Below are 14,848 nucleotides of genomic sequence, written 5' to 3' on the forward strand. Positions count from 1 at the left end.
AATGGCCTCGCATTAGCTGGGCGGCCTGCGGTGGGAGGGCACTAGCGCTTCCGTCAGTATGTTTAATTGCCAGCAAAAGGGCTAAATGGGAAGTTGGGGGGTGAACGGCCGCCGCTGTCTGCCATGTGAGCGGTAAAAGGGATTCTGGCGCCATTTCAGGGTCGCGATTTGTATCTGTCCATCAAGGTTCAGAATGCAGCCTTCCCCCCCCCCCCGCTCCCTCCCTCTCCCCCTCCCCTCCCCGGCTCTCTGTATAGCATTTCTGCCGATTGTTTGGCTCCATTAAGTGTACAGCGGTGGGGCGGGGAGGTGGGGGAAGGTGGAGGGCAGCGGCGGCGGGGGGAGGAATAAAAGCCTGAATGGTGCGAGCCGCAAGGGGCTACGGATAAGCCCTGTCTTTGTCCAGACTCGGAACGGTGCATTAGGTCTCATTATCCATTTATAATACGTGACCTTTGCCCCGCCCAGGGTCACCCGAGAAATCGCCCGTGCGCTTTCCTAACAGAAGGTACCCCTCTGTCAGACGACAGACGCAACAATGAACCTTCTGATCGTCCGGTCGAAGGGTGTACTTTGGCAGGCGGGGGGGAAGTGTATGAATCTATGAGCTCGCTGCCGAAGCCCTCCTTCTTTGCCTGTCATCCAGCTGGGGCGGTTCAGATCCATCTCAGCTCCTGGAGGGCGAGGAGGGAGTCTGTGTGTGCCGATGCCGGCGCATTCACACGCGCCCTCCGAATCCAGTGGAGTGCCAATCTGAGGTGGCATTTAGAAAGGGATTTTTGAAATAAATTCATCATCCAAAAAGATGTCATCAGCAGCTTCCGAGGGTAGGAGGACGGAGCGTGTTGCCTCTGCAAGAGACACAGCTAAGCACGCTTATTAGGAGAGGCAGTTCAGTCCAGAGGACTGGGGCTACCACTGAAGCAGGCCCTGCTTCTAGGGGATGCCAAACTTAGAATGCACAAAGGACAACTTCTTGTGGGCCTTCATTGTTGGGTCTCAAAAGCTCAAAGAGGAGAAGTTACTTCTGGGGATATCGGAGATTGTTTTCTTGGGAAAAGCCGACACCTTGAAATAGTCCCGGAAGTGGCTTTACTCCCAATCGTAAATGTAAAAGGAGAGCAAATGCCTTGCATCATGCATTAGGTTCTGTTTTGTCACTGCCTAGCATTGTGTCCTAGGGAAAGGGGCACCTTTGGCTTTTGGCCACTGTTCTCGATCAGATTATAAACAACACACATACGCGCACGCACCTTATTTATGGAGAAGGCCTGCAGAATTCAGCAGGAGGCTGCTGGCAGCGAATTAATATATTAACTGTTCTGCAACAGTCTTTGACAAAGTGCTTACTAAATACCTCAAAATTGATTGGCCGTTTTGGGTTTTGAATTGACAAATGCATGCGTTAAGGGAAGGAGAGAAATCCATTAATTACAGCTGCCCCCAGCCATGGAAAATGTAATGATATCAATATAGATTTTGCTAAAACAAACAAAAATATTCCATCACACCCCCTGACTTTATTGTAGCGCTTTCTGGTAAGCTGACGTGATACCACCTTACCATTAAAACTCGGCCGGGCAGCTTTGCCCGCAGGAGGGCGTGATTATTCTTGAAATGATGACAGGAAAGAGCCATCGTGCCATATCACATGCCCAGATGCCTGCCTTTCCTTACTCGGATATGTTGGACTCCAACTCCCAGCATCCCCAGCCACCATGGCTGCATGGGTTAAAAAAGGCCTTCTAGGCTGCAGTGCCAGCCCAAATACTGTCAAGCAGCCTCACCGCCCACCTGGCATGCCCCAAGCCCTTTTCTCCTAAGCCTCTTTCTAAAGGCGTCTGCCTAAAAATGGAAACACATTTTCGTGAGATTTCACTTAGCGCGTGCATTTTCAATGCATGCCCTTCTGGGCTTGCGGGCCCATTCGCTGACGTATCTTTGGCCCCATTTTAGAATTTTGCACAGTGTTCTTTGCTCGTGTTTCAAACAAGTGCGGGTTGTTGAGCGTGTGTGCGTGTTTTGTCGATCCCACCCCCAGGCTTGGATTTCTGGCCGGAAATTGCATTTAGGTGCATATTTGAGCCTGGGAGGTGTGCATTGGGTGAGTTGGAAAGCATAACGGAGCCAGTTCCCCATGCGTCCATAGCCATGCCACAACCTGTGACGTCCGAACCTGCCTCCGGGGAACTCATTATTTCCTTCAAAGGCAATGAGCTCACCCATATTGGTTCAGATGGCCATTCCCCTTTAATTAAAAAAATCTCGTTCCGTGTGAAGGAGCGCTGGTGCATTCTCAGCACCGAGCTACGTCTCAGGCCCGGCAGTTTGGAAACGGGCGCTGTGGCATGGCTAAACGAGCCTCTCCTGATGGTAGTTTTCGCGTGGCCTTCCTGTGCAACATTGATTGCTGTCTGCTGCTGACCGTAGATTTTACGGAGAGAGAAATGGTGCTGTTGAGCAGCCCTCTTTGTGGAGCCAGGAGGCACAGTGACATACCTGGCCGTTCATTTAAACATAGTTGGTTGTGGTTAAATGGCGCCGGAACATTTTATCTGAAGCAAGGAACGGAGTGACCCCTCCTGCATGGCACTTGCGTGGTAATGCCGCCGATGAGGGGCAGGCGAAAGCTTGCGCTCTGTCCCAAACTTGGTAACGAGCACAGGCAACGCTGAGCCTGAGGGGCAGGCTTGGTACAAGCTTCAGCCCGTGATCCGGCTGCAAACTTTGGCGCCGTCAGTAGTCACGGCTTCTCTAGTCCAAGCCCCGCTGAGTCCGAGGCAGCATGTGGGGACAGCGGGGAAAGGCGGGGAAGGGTTGAGTAGCCAAGGCAGCTGGGGCTGCATCTTCCAAAAGCAGGAGGGGTCCAGGTTTGGCTTGCTCCTTTCAGTGCCCGTGAGTCCTAGATTGACTTTTGCATATCAAGGTGTGTTGAGCAGAAGGCATCGACCACAACATCTAACTTTGCCACGGGCTTCCAGGTCTGCTGCCTGCCCTTTTCGGTCGCTTTCTTTCCACAGCTTGGCAGGCCTGAGACGTATGGAAACCATACCTCATCATTTGCGCATGCTACAATTCCCAGTAAACAGTGGAGCGGCATCCACATTCAGAAGCAACAGGAGAGTTGGCTCTGCTCGCAAACCACGCCTGTTCTCAAGCCCGACTGTGCGCAGTGCTTGAGACGTTTTCACCATTCCTCCAAGTTGCATTTGTGCAGCTACGCTTCTCTGCCGCCGCCTTCCCATGTGCACATCGCAGCCTGCATGAAACCACCCTCACGTTCTTGGTTGGGAAGCATATTTTCCCCATTTGGGGCATGGGGAAAAGATCGTTGCATTCGGGAACGCTGCAGGCCAAGCTTTGAGGTAGATTTCACAAAACCTCAATGGGCGGGAGCGTTTCGTGTTCACCCATGCCTAGTATGTGTTGCCTAGTGTTGTCCAAGTGGAAAGTTAAATATTCATATTTTCTCAGCCTTTCCTTTTGGGGTTGAGTTTTCCTAAGCTTTCTGTGAAATGTTGCCGCTAGCGAGCGTTGTGTTCTCTTCCTAGAATTATGCTCTGCTTCAGCATCGTAATTAAGCCAGGCAGTGTCCTTGTCAAGATGACTTAGCTGTCGTTACGATCTAATTGAAAGCCTAGCTCATTCCTTTGTAGTTTAAATTCAAGTCCTCCTGACTGGAAAGACTTTTAGGGACCCTCGAAAACTCCAGGATGGCATTTAACTCTTGAGCACAAATGCTGAAATAAATCTAGTTGTTTTGATTTTACATATATTCATCCCTGAAAAAGGTATTCAATGAATGCCATGTACGGGAAGACCCAAGGGCAGGTGGACTTCACGTTGGAGAGCAGGTTCCCTTTCCAGGTTATGGAATATAACTGGATAGATTTTATTTTATTTTTTTTATTTATTTTCAATTTATATCCTGCCTTTTTCCTCAAAGGACTCAAGGCAGCTTACATCATTCTCCTCCTCCATCTTATCCCCACAACAACCCTGTGAGGTAGATGAGTCCCTGTGGGCAAATTCATGTTGATGTGTGTCACCAGCTCTCTTACCGCAGCCTTCCCCAAGCTGGACTACAGCTCCCAGCATCCCTGAACATGGGCCATGCTGGCAGGAGCTCATGGCAGCCGCAGTCCTAACCATCTGGAGGGCGGAGAACTTGCTTCCGCAGCCGGGTGGCTGCAATCGTCCTGCCCCCTTTCCCAGGCCTGCGCTTTCCGCAGACCTGGATTTACGCGGACTGCAGCAAGAGCAAATCTGGCCCCGCAGCTCTGCCCAAGGCTTCTTCTATTAAGCGGTAAGGTCGCCGCAGTAAGCCCTCGCGTGCCTTAACTTCGCCCTTTGTAAGCCAGCCTTCATTACCTCCCCCTCGCTTGAAAGGCGTTCGTAAGTGGAACCGTCAGCATCCATATTCCACGGGGAAGTGGAAACGTTGCGCTCCCCTCGCCACGCTTTTCTTAAGACCTGACTGGTGTTGCCCTTTTCCTGGAGACAGGGAGGTTAAGTGGTGAAAGGAAGTACAAATAATAATTCCTTTCCCAGCGACCGGCAGAGTGAAAGGAGTAGAAACAGGGCAGAACTCAACTCTTTTGGACAGGTGGCACCTCTCCAGGGGCTCCAAGAATCCCTCCTTGAGTCTTGTTACATAGCAACGAGAGCGGGCCGAGATGCGTCGTGATCAACCGGGGGCTGTTGGGGTGGATGTGAAAAATTTACTAGCACTTTTATATCTCTTTGTGTCTCCGCGTGCGCCCGTCGTAGGTACATAGCAGCAGTCAACGCCAGTCTGTCCCAACACACCTTTCAAACGCTCAGACGCTGGAAGTAGTTCTGAGGGCAAAAGAATTAAAATAACTTTCAGATGCCTACAAACAACAATAACATGCTGAAATGGGCTCCTTTCCCTGGTCTTGCTTGGTCATCTGGAACTTCTTAAAAGACGGTGGTGGTTGGGGAGAGTTTGGGGAGGGGGGCGATTCCATCAATGCAAAAGGGTCAGTTTTCAAAGCGGTGTGCGAGGATTTAGCTGTGCGAACCCTCCTGACGCTAATGGGAGTCAAACGGCTAAATCCCCGCGCTCTGCTTTGAAAATTTACTACTAAGCCATTTGACTTCTCACTACATACTTTGATTGTAACAGTAATCCATGGTTAACATAATTTTCCCGACAATAATGTCAAACATACTTTTGAAGTCGGTGAATTATAGAAAGAGTTACCTCTTCCGTAACTCTTTAAAGATGGCCCCATCAGGCCGATTTCACAGTTAGCCCTCGCTGCTGAATTTATTCCTGAATACAAGAGAAGGCTGTATTTGTTGCCAGCCTTTGAATCGCGGGCCGCCGTGTTCAAGGTCAATGCCGCCCTGGCATGGAGGTTGCTTGCACACTGATCCACGGCACTGACGTTGCCGCCGACCCCGCGCGGGCACCTCCTTCGCTGGATTTTCTCCTGGTCTCAGGATGCCGTTCGAAGCGGCGTGCCAAAGTGGGCCTGGCCCACAGCCCTTTTTACACACCGGCCACATTGTGCGAGCTACACGCACGTGAGGAGGAGCTGATTCATCCCCCCGTGGACGGATGGACCCCTGGGAGCACCATTAGGAATGAAGTGCCCATCATCCACCCGGTGCCGAAACATCGCCATGGAGACGGGGGGCCGAGGGCTGCCTGGTCTTGCCCTGCTCAACTCACGAGTCGCCCCCGACCTCTGTGTGTATGAGAGGGAGAGAGCACACCAGTCCTACACAGCAAAATGCGCCCCTGCCTGCCTTCTCCCCTTTCTGTGGAAGGACGGGCCCGAGCAACGTGTTTCAAAGGGCAGCACGTGTTAAGGGTCGCATCAGAAATCTTTGGCGCGCCACATTCCTGCCCCGCGTGGTGAGTGAGCAACAGGCTTTTTGGGAGAGCGGTGTATTCTGAGTTGGACTAGCCGTGCCCCCGCTCCCCAGGCCAGTCCTTGGACCCGCTCAATGGGCAGGGGCTGTGGAAGGCTCCTGGTTCGGTGGGCACAAGGCCCGGGCAAGCAGAGGCTCGGGCCTCTCCCGGCTCGGTCTCTGTTCTTGACTCCTAGCCCCCCCGCCCCCCAGCAGCGGAATAGCATCCCTATTGACCAGCCTTAGTTTTTTACCATTCTCTTGGCCCTTTGGTTTGCTGGATGGCAGTTCTTTGGACCAGCTGGTCACAGAGCATGTGTCATTTCTAAGTGCTCACCTAAAATGTCAAGTGGGACTGAGATGAACAAGTGCCTGAAGATGCACATACAGCGTAGGTACATCTGGAAGAGTTCAGCCCTTGGCCACAGGCCTTTGTGCTCCTACCCATGGTAGTTACCTGGTTCGGGGCCAACAGAAGGTCCAAATCGACCTTACTTGACTTCCACATCCACTCAGCCAGGTTGCTGCGTCTGTGCACATCTGTATGCGCGCGCACGTCCTTGACACATGGCAGTATGTGAAACTTTGATGCCGTCCTGGCGGCTCGTATTTGTTCTGTTGGGGGGAAGCAGCACACCTGCGGTTGTCGAGAACCCACCGTGTCAAAGATCTCTTTGCAACACACAGAGATGTCTGTTTTATAATTATACCCCGTCTGTGACTGTTCTCCTGGGAGGAATGTAATGAGAGGGAAAGGAAACCAGAGCCCATGCATTGAGCTGCTGGTAGAAAACCTGGACAGATTAATAATTGAACATCTATTGTACCCTTGCGTCGGAGGGCAAGGAAGAGCAGTGACTGATAATGCAGGCAAAATTTGCTGCTTTTAGAGGTTTGGGTCTGTGTGTGTGTTTAATTGCTGAGGTGCTATTTAGCACTGATACAATAGCTGAGCACAGTCAAGAATGCTAGCGTGGCTTTCTTTTATAAATCCAGAGTCCTTCCGTCCGTCCTTCCTTCCTTCCTTCCTTCCTTCCTTCCTTCCTTCCTTCCTTCCTCTGTTTTTTCTTTGCTCCTATTCTATTCTATTCCTATTCCTATTCCATTTCTATTTCTTTGCCCTCCACCACCTTTTTTTACCTGCCAGTCCACCTGCCCCCCACCATTTCCCTGTTTCCTGGCTGGAGGCAAGAGGTCAGGAGAAGCATCGGCTATAGCACTAATGGGAGGCTGGAAGCAAGGAAGTGGCCTCAGCAGGCCCCACGGTGTCCACCCCTGCTTTGTAGGGGAGCCCTGGGGATGCTAGGAGCATCCAGTGGTTAGAGGACGTGGCCCCCCATCTGGGCCTGGCGAACGGGGTGGGCGAATGGACCGACGTCTTTGCAGGAAGGCACGGCAGCCTGGCTGACTGGAACGCTGAACGAGAGTGCAGCACAGTCCCCGCCGTCCCTGGACTGCCATCACTGGAAAGCCAGGCCGTCAGCCTTCCTGCCGCTAGCCTCATTCCAGTCAATAATAACCTGGTAGCATCAAGACGGCTGCCTCCCTCCCGTTCCTTTTCTTTTGGCCACTGGGGTTGGTGAAGAGCCAAACCTTGACACGCGCACCCGCCGCACTTACTTGGAGTCAGTCAAGGTGGCTCTTGGGTAAACACGCTGGGCTGGTTGCCCTTCAGTATTGTGCGCGGGGAAATCGTTCGATTAGGAGCCTCTAGACCTGACTGCTGTTATATTCAGATCCGTAAGCTTGTGAAGACAGTAGCACCCATCTTGTGTAGCAGGCAGCCCCCATTTGAGCTCTGATGTCCGTTTTGTTGTCATAATTAAGTAGTTCACGATGCCATGATAAAAATTTGAAGTCAGCAAAAACTTTACTTACCAAAGTTACCCCTGGAGCAAAGTTTCTCTACATCTCCTTCCTCTTCCTGCTGTTTGCTTCTCTCACTCTGCCCCATTGCCCAGTGGCTCATTTATACGTTCTGCAGCTTTTACTTTTGGTTAACGCAAGTGCGACCCACGGCAAAATGTTGCAGCGTATCCTCACCGCCTTGGCAGGACGGGTGCCAGCCCACCAGGCCTTCCGGACACTGCAGGCCAACCTCGCCCAGCCTAGCACCGTCCAGGCACACTGCAACCCAGCTCGTATGATCCTCAGGTCCAAGCCACTGGGCGTGTTGTCCACAGTGATGGGGGTTGTCGCCCAGCACTTCTGGAGGGCACCAGATGGAAGAAGGCTGTTATGAGCTGTTAGGGGTTCCTTCCAGGCAGTATTCTCCCCCCACCCCCACCGGCAGCTGCTCCCCCCCAGAACTCCTGGTATTTCTGTAGGCTCAGCAGCCCTGTGAGGAAGTGCCAGTGATTGCCCATGTCACCGAGTGCATGGCAAACCTGAATGGGCATGTAAGTCGAGCCGGGGTGGTCACTTTACCCACAGAACCCCCCCCCCCCCCCCCTTGGTGTAGGAGCAGCGAGCGCAGCCTTTGTCCAGGTCCTTCCAGCCAGTTTTGCCTGTGCTGGACTGCAGGGTCCCTCCAGCGACGCAGGCGGAGAAGGACCTGCCCCATCACACTCTGCCTGGCCCCTGTGGCAGGAGGTGCCGCAGTGTGAACTGGGGACCCCCTGTCTGGACAGCGGGGCTCCAGCCCTGAGCTACCCTACCGGCAAAGAGCTGCAGAGGTCCACGTCCATGCGGCCGCAGCATCGGGAGGGATTCATTCTTTGTGGGCGATTCCACATCAGGGAGGGCGATGCTGAAGCCTGAGCCGTGGGTCTTTCCTTGCTAGGGCAGGTTCTGACTCTGCCGTAAGCTTGCCTGACACTCGTGCTCATGACCCAGGGAAACGCGGCCAGGAGCCAACGTTCAAGCTGCCATCTTTTCCCCTGGCCCGTCTTTTCCGTCTCTCATCCTGGCCATTCCTCAGTCCGGCAATTCTTTGATGTCCCCCAGCATTCCTGCACACATGATGTCATCTTTAATCTGGGATGTCCCCCAACTGCGGACAAATATCCTGTCCCCCCGAGGAGTTCCGATTTTCTTTTCAGTTACAGATTTCACTTAACAGTGATAAAATATGGCTGTTTGGTGAAACAGCTGCTGCCGAGATGCAAATCATCCAGTCCCACCTGCCAAAAAGATCTCGGCCGACTTAATTGTCCAGGCAGCTTCAAATAAGTTGCATTAACATCGAGGCGACTTGATGGCTGCGGTTCCCCAGGCCAGGCAAGGGCCGCTGCCTGTTCAGGGTCGCGATGCCCAGGGCGAGGTTTTGTCACGATGGCTTAGCCTGGTCGCTGCTTCTCCTAAAGTGGACAGTTTCTTGAAAACTTTGCAGCAAGCGGCGTATCATTGACGCGGTTTTGCAAGTTCCTCTGGCACTGCCAGCCGAAACATGCAGAGAGCTAGTTTAGTTTATTGTGACATCTACAGAGTTTATTCTGTGTGGTGTTTAGATGGATAAAAAGAAATTTGTGCAGTTCATGTTTTAAAAGGAACATCCCCCATTTTGCATTTTTAAACCATCTGAGTAATTCAGTTATGCACTAGAGTTCCCCAATCAAGGAGTGGATACAAAAATGCATGTTTTAGGGGAAGGCACCCAGGAGAACACACAGATTTGTGAAATTCTTGTTAAAATGCACTGTATCAGGCAAACCTTGTGCAAAAAGGGGGTTAGACCAAATCATGTACAAAAAAGGACAAAAACACACATAAAGGTGTGCAGATGTTCGTCTGACGTTTAAATCAAGTCCATCAGAGTTGTCAACCTACATCCACATCTCAAAGCGATGGTTTAGCTTCTAAGATTTGAACTGCTAGACTATTTGGCTTTCGGTCCTCCTGGCTCGATATGCTGTAACATTTATATGTGGTGTTTAGATAGATAAAAATTTAGCCACGAATGTTTGTTTTACTGGTCTGTGTATCCACACATCTGTGCGTCTGATCCCCCCAATCTTCTCCCTTTTTACACAGTGGTTCCACTAGGGAGTCCGGGGCCCATCACTCGGCACGAGTCCTATGACAGCTTAGCATCCGACCACAGTGGGCAGGAAGATGAAGAATGGCTGGCTCAGGTACGGACACCGGGAACGGTACGCCTGGATGTCGGGCAGGGAGGGGAACCCGCGGCCCTCTCGGTCGAGGGCCGGCAGCTTGTTTTCTGCGAAGGGCCACCCCGTTTTGCAGGGGTTCTGCCAGGGGCTGCACATTCAGGGTGGGCAAGGCCCAACCGGCATGGCTGAGTTGCGAGCCCTGAGCCATAGATATGTGCATTGCCCCCTGTCCTCCCGCTTTTGGCCACCCCTTTTCCGGGGGCGAGGGGCAGCTCGCTCTTGGTAGGGGTCTGTGCACAGCAAATGCCGATGGCTGTGGAGGTTGGGCTGAGCGCCCCAGGCTGGCTGCCCCTGCGCCAGACGTGGCCACCGTGCAGCTCCTGCCATCCGGGACCAGGGACCCTGTCGGCTGGGCAGGAGGAAGCTGTGCTCCAGGAACAGCCGCATGGCCACGGGCCGCCCGAGTCTTCCCTGCCGCAGTGGCGTAGCTGGACTTTTATCTATTTCTTGCCTGAGTAACATTCAGTCTCGGTTGGACCGGCACAGTTGCCCTGGAATAAGTTGCACATCACATCTCAGTCGGGAGCAGCAACCCCCATGGCGTCCCCCACGTTGCGGCTCCTTGCCGGATGCGCTCTGGGTCTCCTGGGCTGGGCGGACGGTGGACCTCAGCAATCCAGGAGAGAACAGCCTCTGTCGGGCTACGGCCCCACGAAAATGCCTCCCACTCCAAGCGGAGGAGGGAGCATTGGGTGGTGTAACAGCTGGGTGAGAAGAGCCAGCGGACTTCCAGAGGAAAAGAAAGAGATTCTGGTACCAAGAACCCTTTTCTGGGCTGCTTCGGTCGGTCTCAGTGGAGAGATCTCTCAGCTTAGCTGAAGGGCCCAGAGGCCTCTTCTGTTCCAAACCCGGTCGCAGATGATGGGAAGGACCCCTGCTGGGGCCTCCAACAGTCACAGCGCGTGCCTAGAGAGAGCCTTAGTCTGGCCTCGGTGATCCCGAGTGCGTGCCCACCCCGGGTTCCGGCTGGTGCGCTCCGGGGTCCACCCCAAAAGTCTGACATTCGCCCACGCACACCACGTTGCACTGGGCAGGGGCATCAACCGCCCAGGTAATACGAGCTGCGTGAGCCTGCCCACGCGCATTCCAAACGTCGGGCTGAGCTCACACCCCTAAATAAACCTGGCAGTTCCACTCCGTGCCTCCCTCCGTCGCCGGGTCGTGGAAGAATCCCTTCCAAGCGAGGATGCCAAACCTCTGCAGCCCGAGGGCCAAGCTCAGAAAGTATCTTGGGGGCTGCGTTCCAATGAGGGGCGGCCCGGAGCAAAGTGGGCAGGGCCAGAAAAAGGGGCATAGGGCCAGAAACACCTCCCAAAAAGAGCACGTTGCAGCTTAGCCCTGTGCTGACAGCAACTAACCCTCTGTAGAGGCATTTCAGCCATTTGGTGCTGGGGCAGGAGGGAACTGCTGAAGTCAGTCGGGGGGCATTTGGAGGAAAGGGGGTGGAGAAAGGGGCCGGGTCATTTGGGGAACCTGGAAGCCCAGCCTGGGGACCCAGGGGAGCGACGCAAGGACCTCCCGCCTGCTCTCGAGTATGGGAACGCTGCAGCCATCAAATTCCGGCTGTCCCCCAGAACGTAACGATGGGCGCTGGAGAGAGGCTGCCCAGCAGAAATCCTGGAGGCTGCCCAAGCCACTTTGGGAAATGCCCCATTTTGGCCAAGCGGAAAGAGCACGGCGGCTTCTCCTCGGAACACAAAAGGCCTTCCCAGTCCCCAGGGCAGCCATTTCGGATTTCAGCCCGCAGCGCGCGCGCTTCCCCAGGCAGAAGTGTTGCCATCGACGGCAACAGCATGTGGCAGGGCAAGCCGCCCTTTGCTTCCACTCCTCAGTTAGATGAATGGGTAATGCGTGCTGTCACTGGGAAGGAGATACAATATGTTTGTCCTGCGCATGGCGGGGGATTGAATGGGAACATCTGGCTCGTACCCTCAGTGAAATTGCAGAGGCATCTGTTTACCTCTCGGCTCTGCAACGCTGATGGTCTCAAGCTTAAAATACACAGCGTGCGTTAGTCATGGCCTAATTTACATAGCGGCAAAGACAGCCCGGGTTACCCCCATGAGAAGACAGCCGTGTGGATAGAGAACGGAGCTGATCTCTGTGCTCTTCCTCCCAGGCTCTGAAACAAACGCCCGACAGCGAGGCTGCGTTTAATAATAATGCAATATTGCGTGTTGTAATATTTCCAAGTCACCCAGAGCACTGGGGCTCCGGCATCCGCAGAGATGAGCGCAAAAGTGCGGGAGGGCATCTGTGCGAATCCGAAGCCAGACTCGAGCGGACAGGAACAACTTGGGAAGGTCATCTGCTGTGTTGATCGAGATTGGACAGCTTTTGTTGTCTTCCTGCATATGCGTAGCAGCTCCCCCCCCCCCCCCCGCTTTTTTCTTTTTTTGGTTGGAACTTGTAGCAAAAACGCTTCTTTTCTCCTCTTCTCCACCACCAGATTCTTAGAATACTTTTGGTCCCCCATCTCGTGCATTTTGAACTCTATACTTGACATTCTTCTTTTCTGGGTAGGGGTTTTTTTTGGGGGGGGGGAGGTGAAGTAGTGTATTTTATGTTTTACATCACTTTAGGATTTATGTCTCTCTCATTTTTAACACTGAACTTCATGGTGGGTTTCAGAATGGCTTACGACACTTTTAAACACAGTACCATGTTGTCAGCCTTGTAAAGTCCAGGCAACACATCAAGTTGCCATTGAAACCATTGAGTCTGTCCGCCTCCCTTGAGATCCCAAGGGGGATGGATCTTTGCGCCGTTCCGTGGGGCTTTGGGACCAGTGCAGAGGTGGCCAACCCGCACAGGGTGGGGGCCTCGGCGGTCGTGTGACGCCTTCTGGCTCTGCCTTACCCCTGTGCCCCCACCTCTCTCCTAGGTTGAAATTGTGACCCACACCGGCCCTCACCGGCGCCTGTGGATGGGCCCGCAGTTCCAGTTCAAGACCATCCACCCCTCGGGCCAGACGACCGTCATCTCCTCGAGTTCATCGGTGCTGCAGTCTCACGGCCCGAACGACACCCCACAGCCTCTGCTGGACTTTGACACCGATGACCTCGATCTCAACAGTCTCAGGTTAAGAGCACTTTCTGGGCTCGGCCCCACGTCTCCCCCCATCAGCCACACAGAACCGATGGCCGGCTCCCCGAGCGATGCATGGGATGCGTTTACTTGAGCCAGACTGCTTAGGGCTCAGCCAGACAACCGCCTCCTTTTTTAACAGGTGGCACATCTTACCCGAACGAGGCTGGTCAGGGGTGAGCGGGGCCCTGTGGGGTCGCCTTAGCAAGTGCCTCCACTTGCCGGGCAAAAGTCAGTCCCATAAGGGAAAGCGTTTTTCAGCTGCTCCATTGCTAGGAGCGAGAGTATCCCAGAGCCACAAAGCAGTAATGAAGGTGGTGTCAGAGCTTCGGGCCTCCCCCAGAGTGACCGGAGGAGAGCATCTCTTCGCTGAACCTTCCTTGCTTTTTCGGGGGCTGTTCTTTGTGCCATTCTGAGCACTCAGACCGCAGATTCACAAGCGGAGACGCTCACCCCGGAAAAGCGAGATCATCGTGCCGAGAGATGCTGAGAACGATCTCGGGCACCGAGCTGAGGGCAGAGGTGGCTTCCACCCACTTGCAGCCTCCTAACGATCCCGTGAGGCCGTGCAGGCCGAGAGGGCTGCGCGCTTCCCTCAGCGAGCTTCCAGCAAGGCGGGAATTTGAACCTGCTGGTCCTAGGCTTACCCACGGATGGCTCTGCCCCCCTGCCTCTCCGCGTGGCCCCTCCCACTGCGCCCCGGTGTGCCTGCCACCCTCCCTGCTCAGGCATGCCGCCTCTCTGGAGAAAAGCTGCCCCTGAGCAGGCACAGAAGTTCAGCTGGCATACCTGCTGGTTTTTGTGGCTAAGCTTTGCCTGTGTTCAGGCCTAGTAACTGGTCACGTTCCACCTTTCAGGATCCAGCCGGTTCGCTCCGAGCCCGTGAGCATGCCGGGGTCATCGCGCCCAACATCTGACCGCCGAGGAATTTCTTCCGCGGCCGATGCTGCCTCAGGTAGGAAAGCGCACCGATGAACTTCGGGCGCATCAGCTTTTCTCAGTGCTGTTGATCTGTTGTGTGTCGACTTCGCATTATGAAACTCTCACGGCTGCTGTGTGGACCCGAAGATGGGTGGTGTTGGGCTGGTGAGCGGCGGCGACGCGATAGTAGAGAAGCGCCGTGTGCTTCTTGTGCACCCCGTGAGTCAGTGCATGTGATGGTGCTGGGGAGGAGGACGGGGCCGGGCCAGCAGGCATGGCAGCAGCAAGGGACAGGCGCGGAAGCCTGTCTGCTGAAGGGCTGCAGCCGTAGCCAAGCCCCCTCTGCCTCGCTCGAAAGCGCCTGGGCTTTTCTCTTCAGATGTGTCCCTGCATCCCACTCTTTGCCGCCCTTTCCCACTTCATCAAAGCAGGTTTTCATGGGAGAGGGGAGAAGGACCTGTGAAGAGGGGAGCTGGGGGCAGGAGGCAAGCTCCAGGTGGTTCAGAGCCCACCTGAAAGGGCCGGCCAGCTTATTCCAGGGAGGGAGGCTTGTTTTCTGTGCTCCTCTCCTTCCGAGACTTGCCCCATCCTGGCTGCAGAGGCGTCCAGGCACTGGTAGCCAGGCTGATCGAGGGGAGAAGCCCTCAATGCGTAGGAGCAGCAGCAGCTCATGTTAATGGGTGCGGGGGGGGGTAGGGGAGAGGCAGGCCCCGCTTGGTGTCTGGGGTCTTGTTGCTTCCTCAAGTTTCGGGGCTCCCACCTGGCTGATCGCCTCTGGCGAGTTAAGGTGCCCCTTCCGGGGACCGGGCAGGAAAGCACTCGCGAACAGCAGCTTTTTCCTTTGG

General features: G+C 54.3%; 1 protein-coding gene across 9 annotated transcripts in view; it reads left to right on the top strand.

Moving 5' to 3' along the window:
- Nucleotides 1–14,848, top strand: part of BCAS3 (BCAS3 microtubule associated cell migration factor) — a 367,571-nt gene that overhangs the window by 186,757 nt on the left and 165,966 nt on the right. For all 9 annotated transcript variants that reach the window (XM_044430184.1, XM_044430179.1, XM_044430186.1 and 6 more), the window contains 3 exons: nucleotides 9,856–9,956; nucleotides 12,880–13,076; nucleotides 13,940–14,037. In XM_044430184.1, coding sequence (XP_044286119.1) covers nucleotides 9,856–9,956; nucleotides 12,880–13,076; nucleotides 13,940–14,037 — 396 coding nt within the window. The remainder of the gene's footprint in view (nucleotides 1–9,855; nucleotides 9,957–12,879; nucleotides 13,077–13,939; nucleotides 14,038–14,848) is intronic.

Source organism: Varanus komodoensis, unplaced genomic scaffold, assembly GCF_004798865.1.
Source record: "Varanus komodoensis strain SLA01 unplaced genomic scaffold, ASM479886v1 scaffold20_1, whole genome shotgun sequence".
NCBI classification, from domain to species: Eukaryota; Metazoa; Chordata; class Lepidosauria; order Squamata; family Varanidae; genus Varanus; species Varanus komodoensis.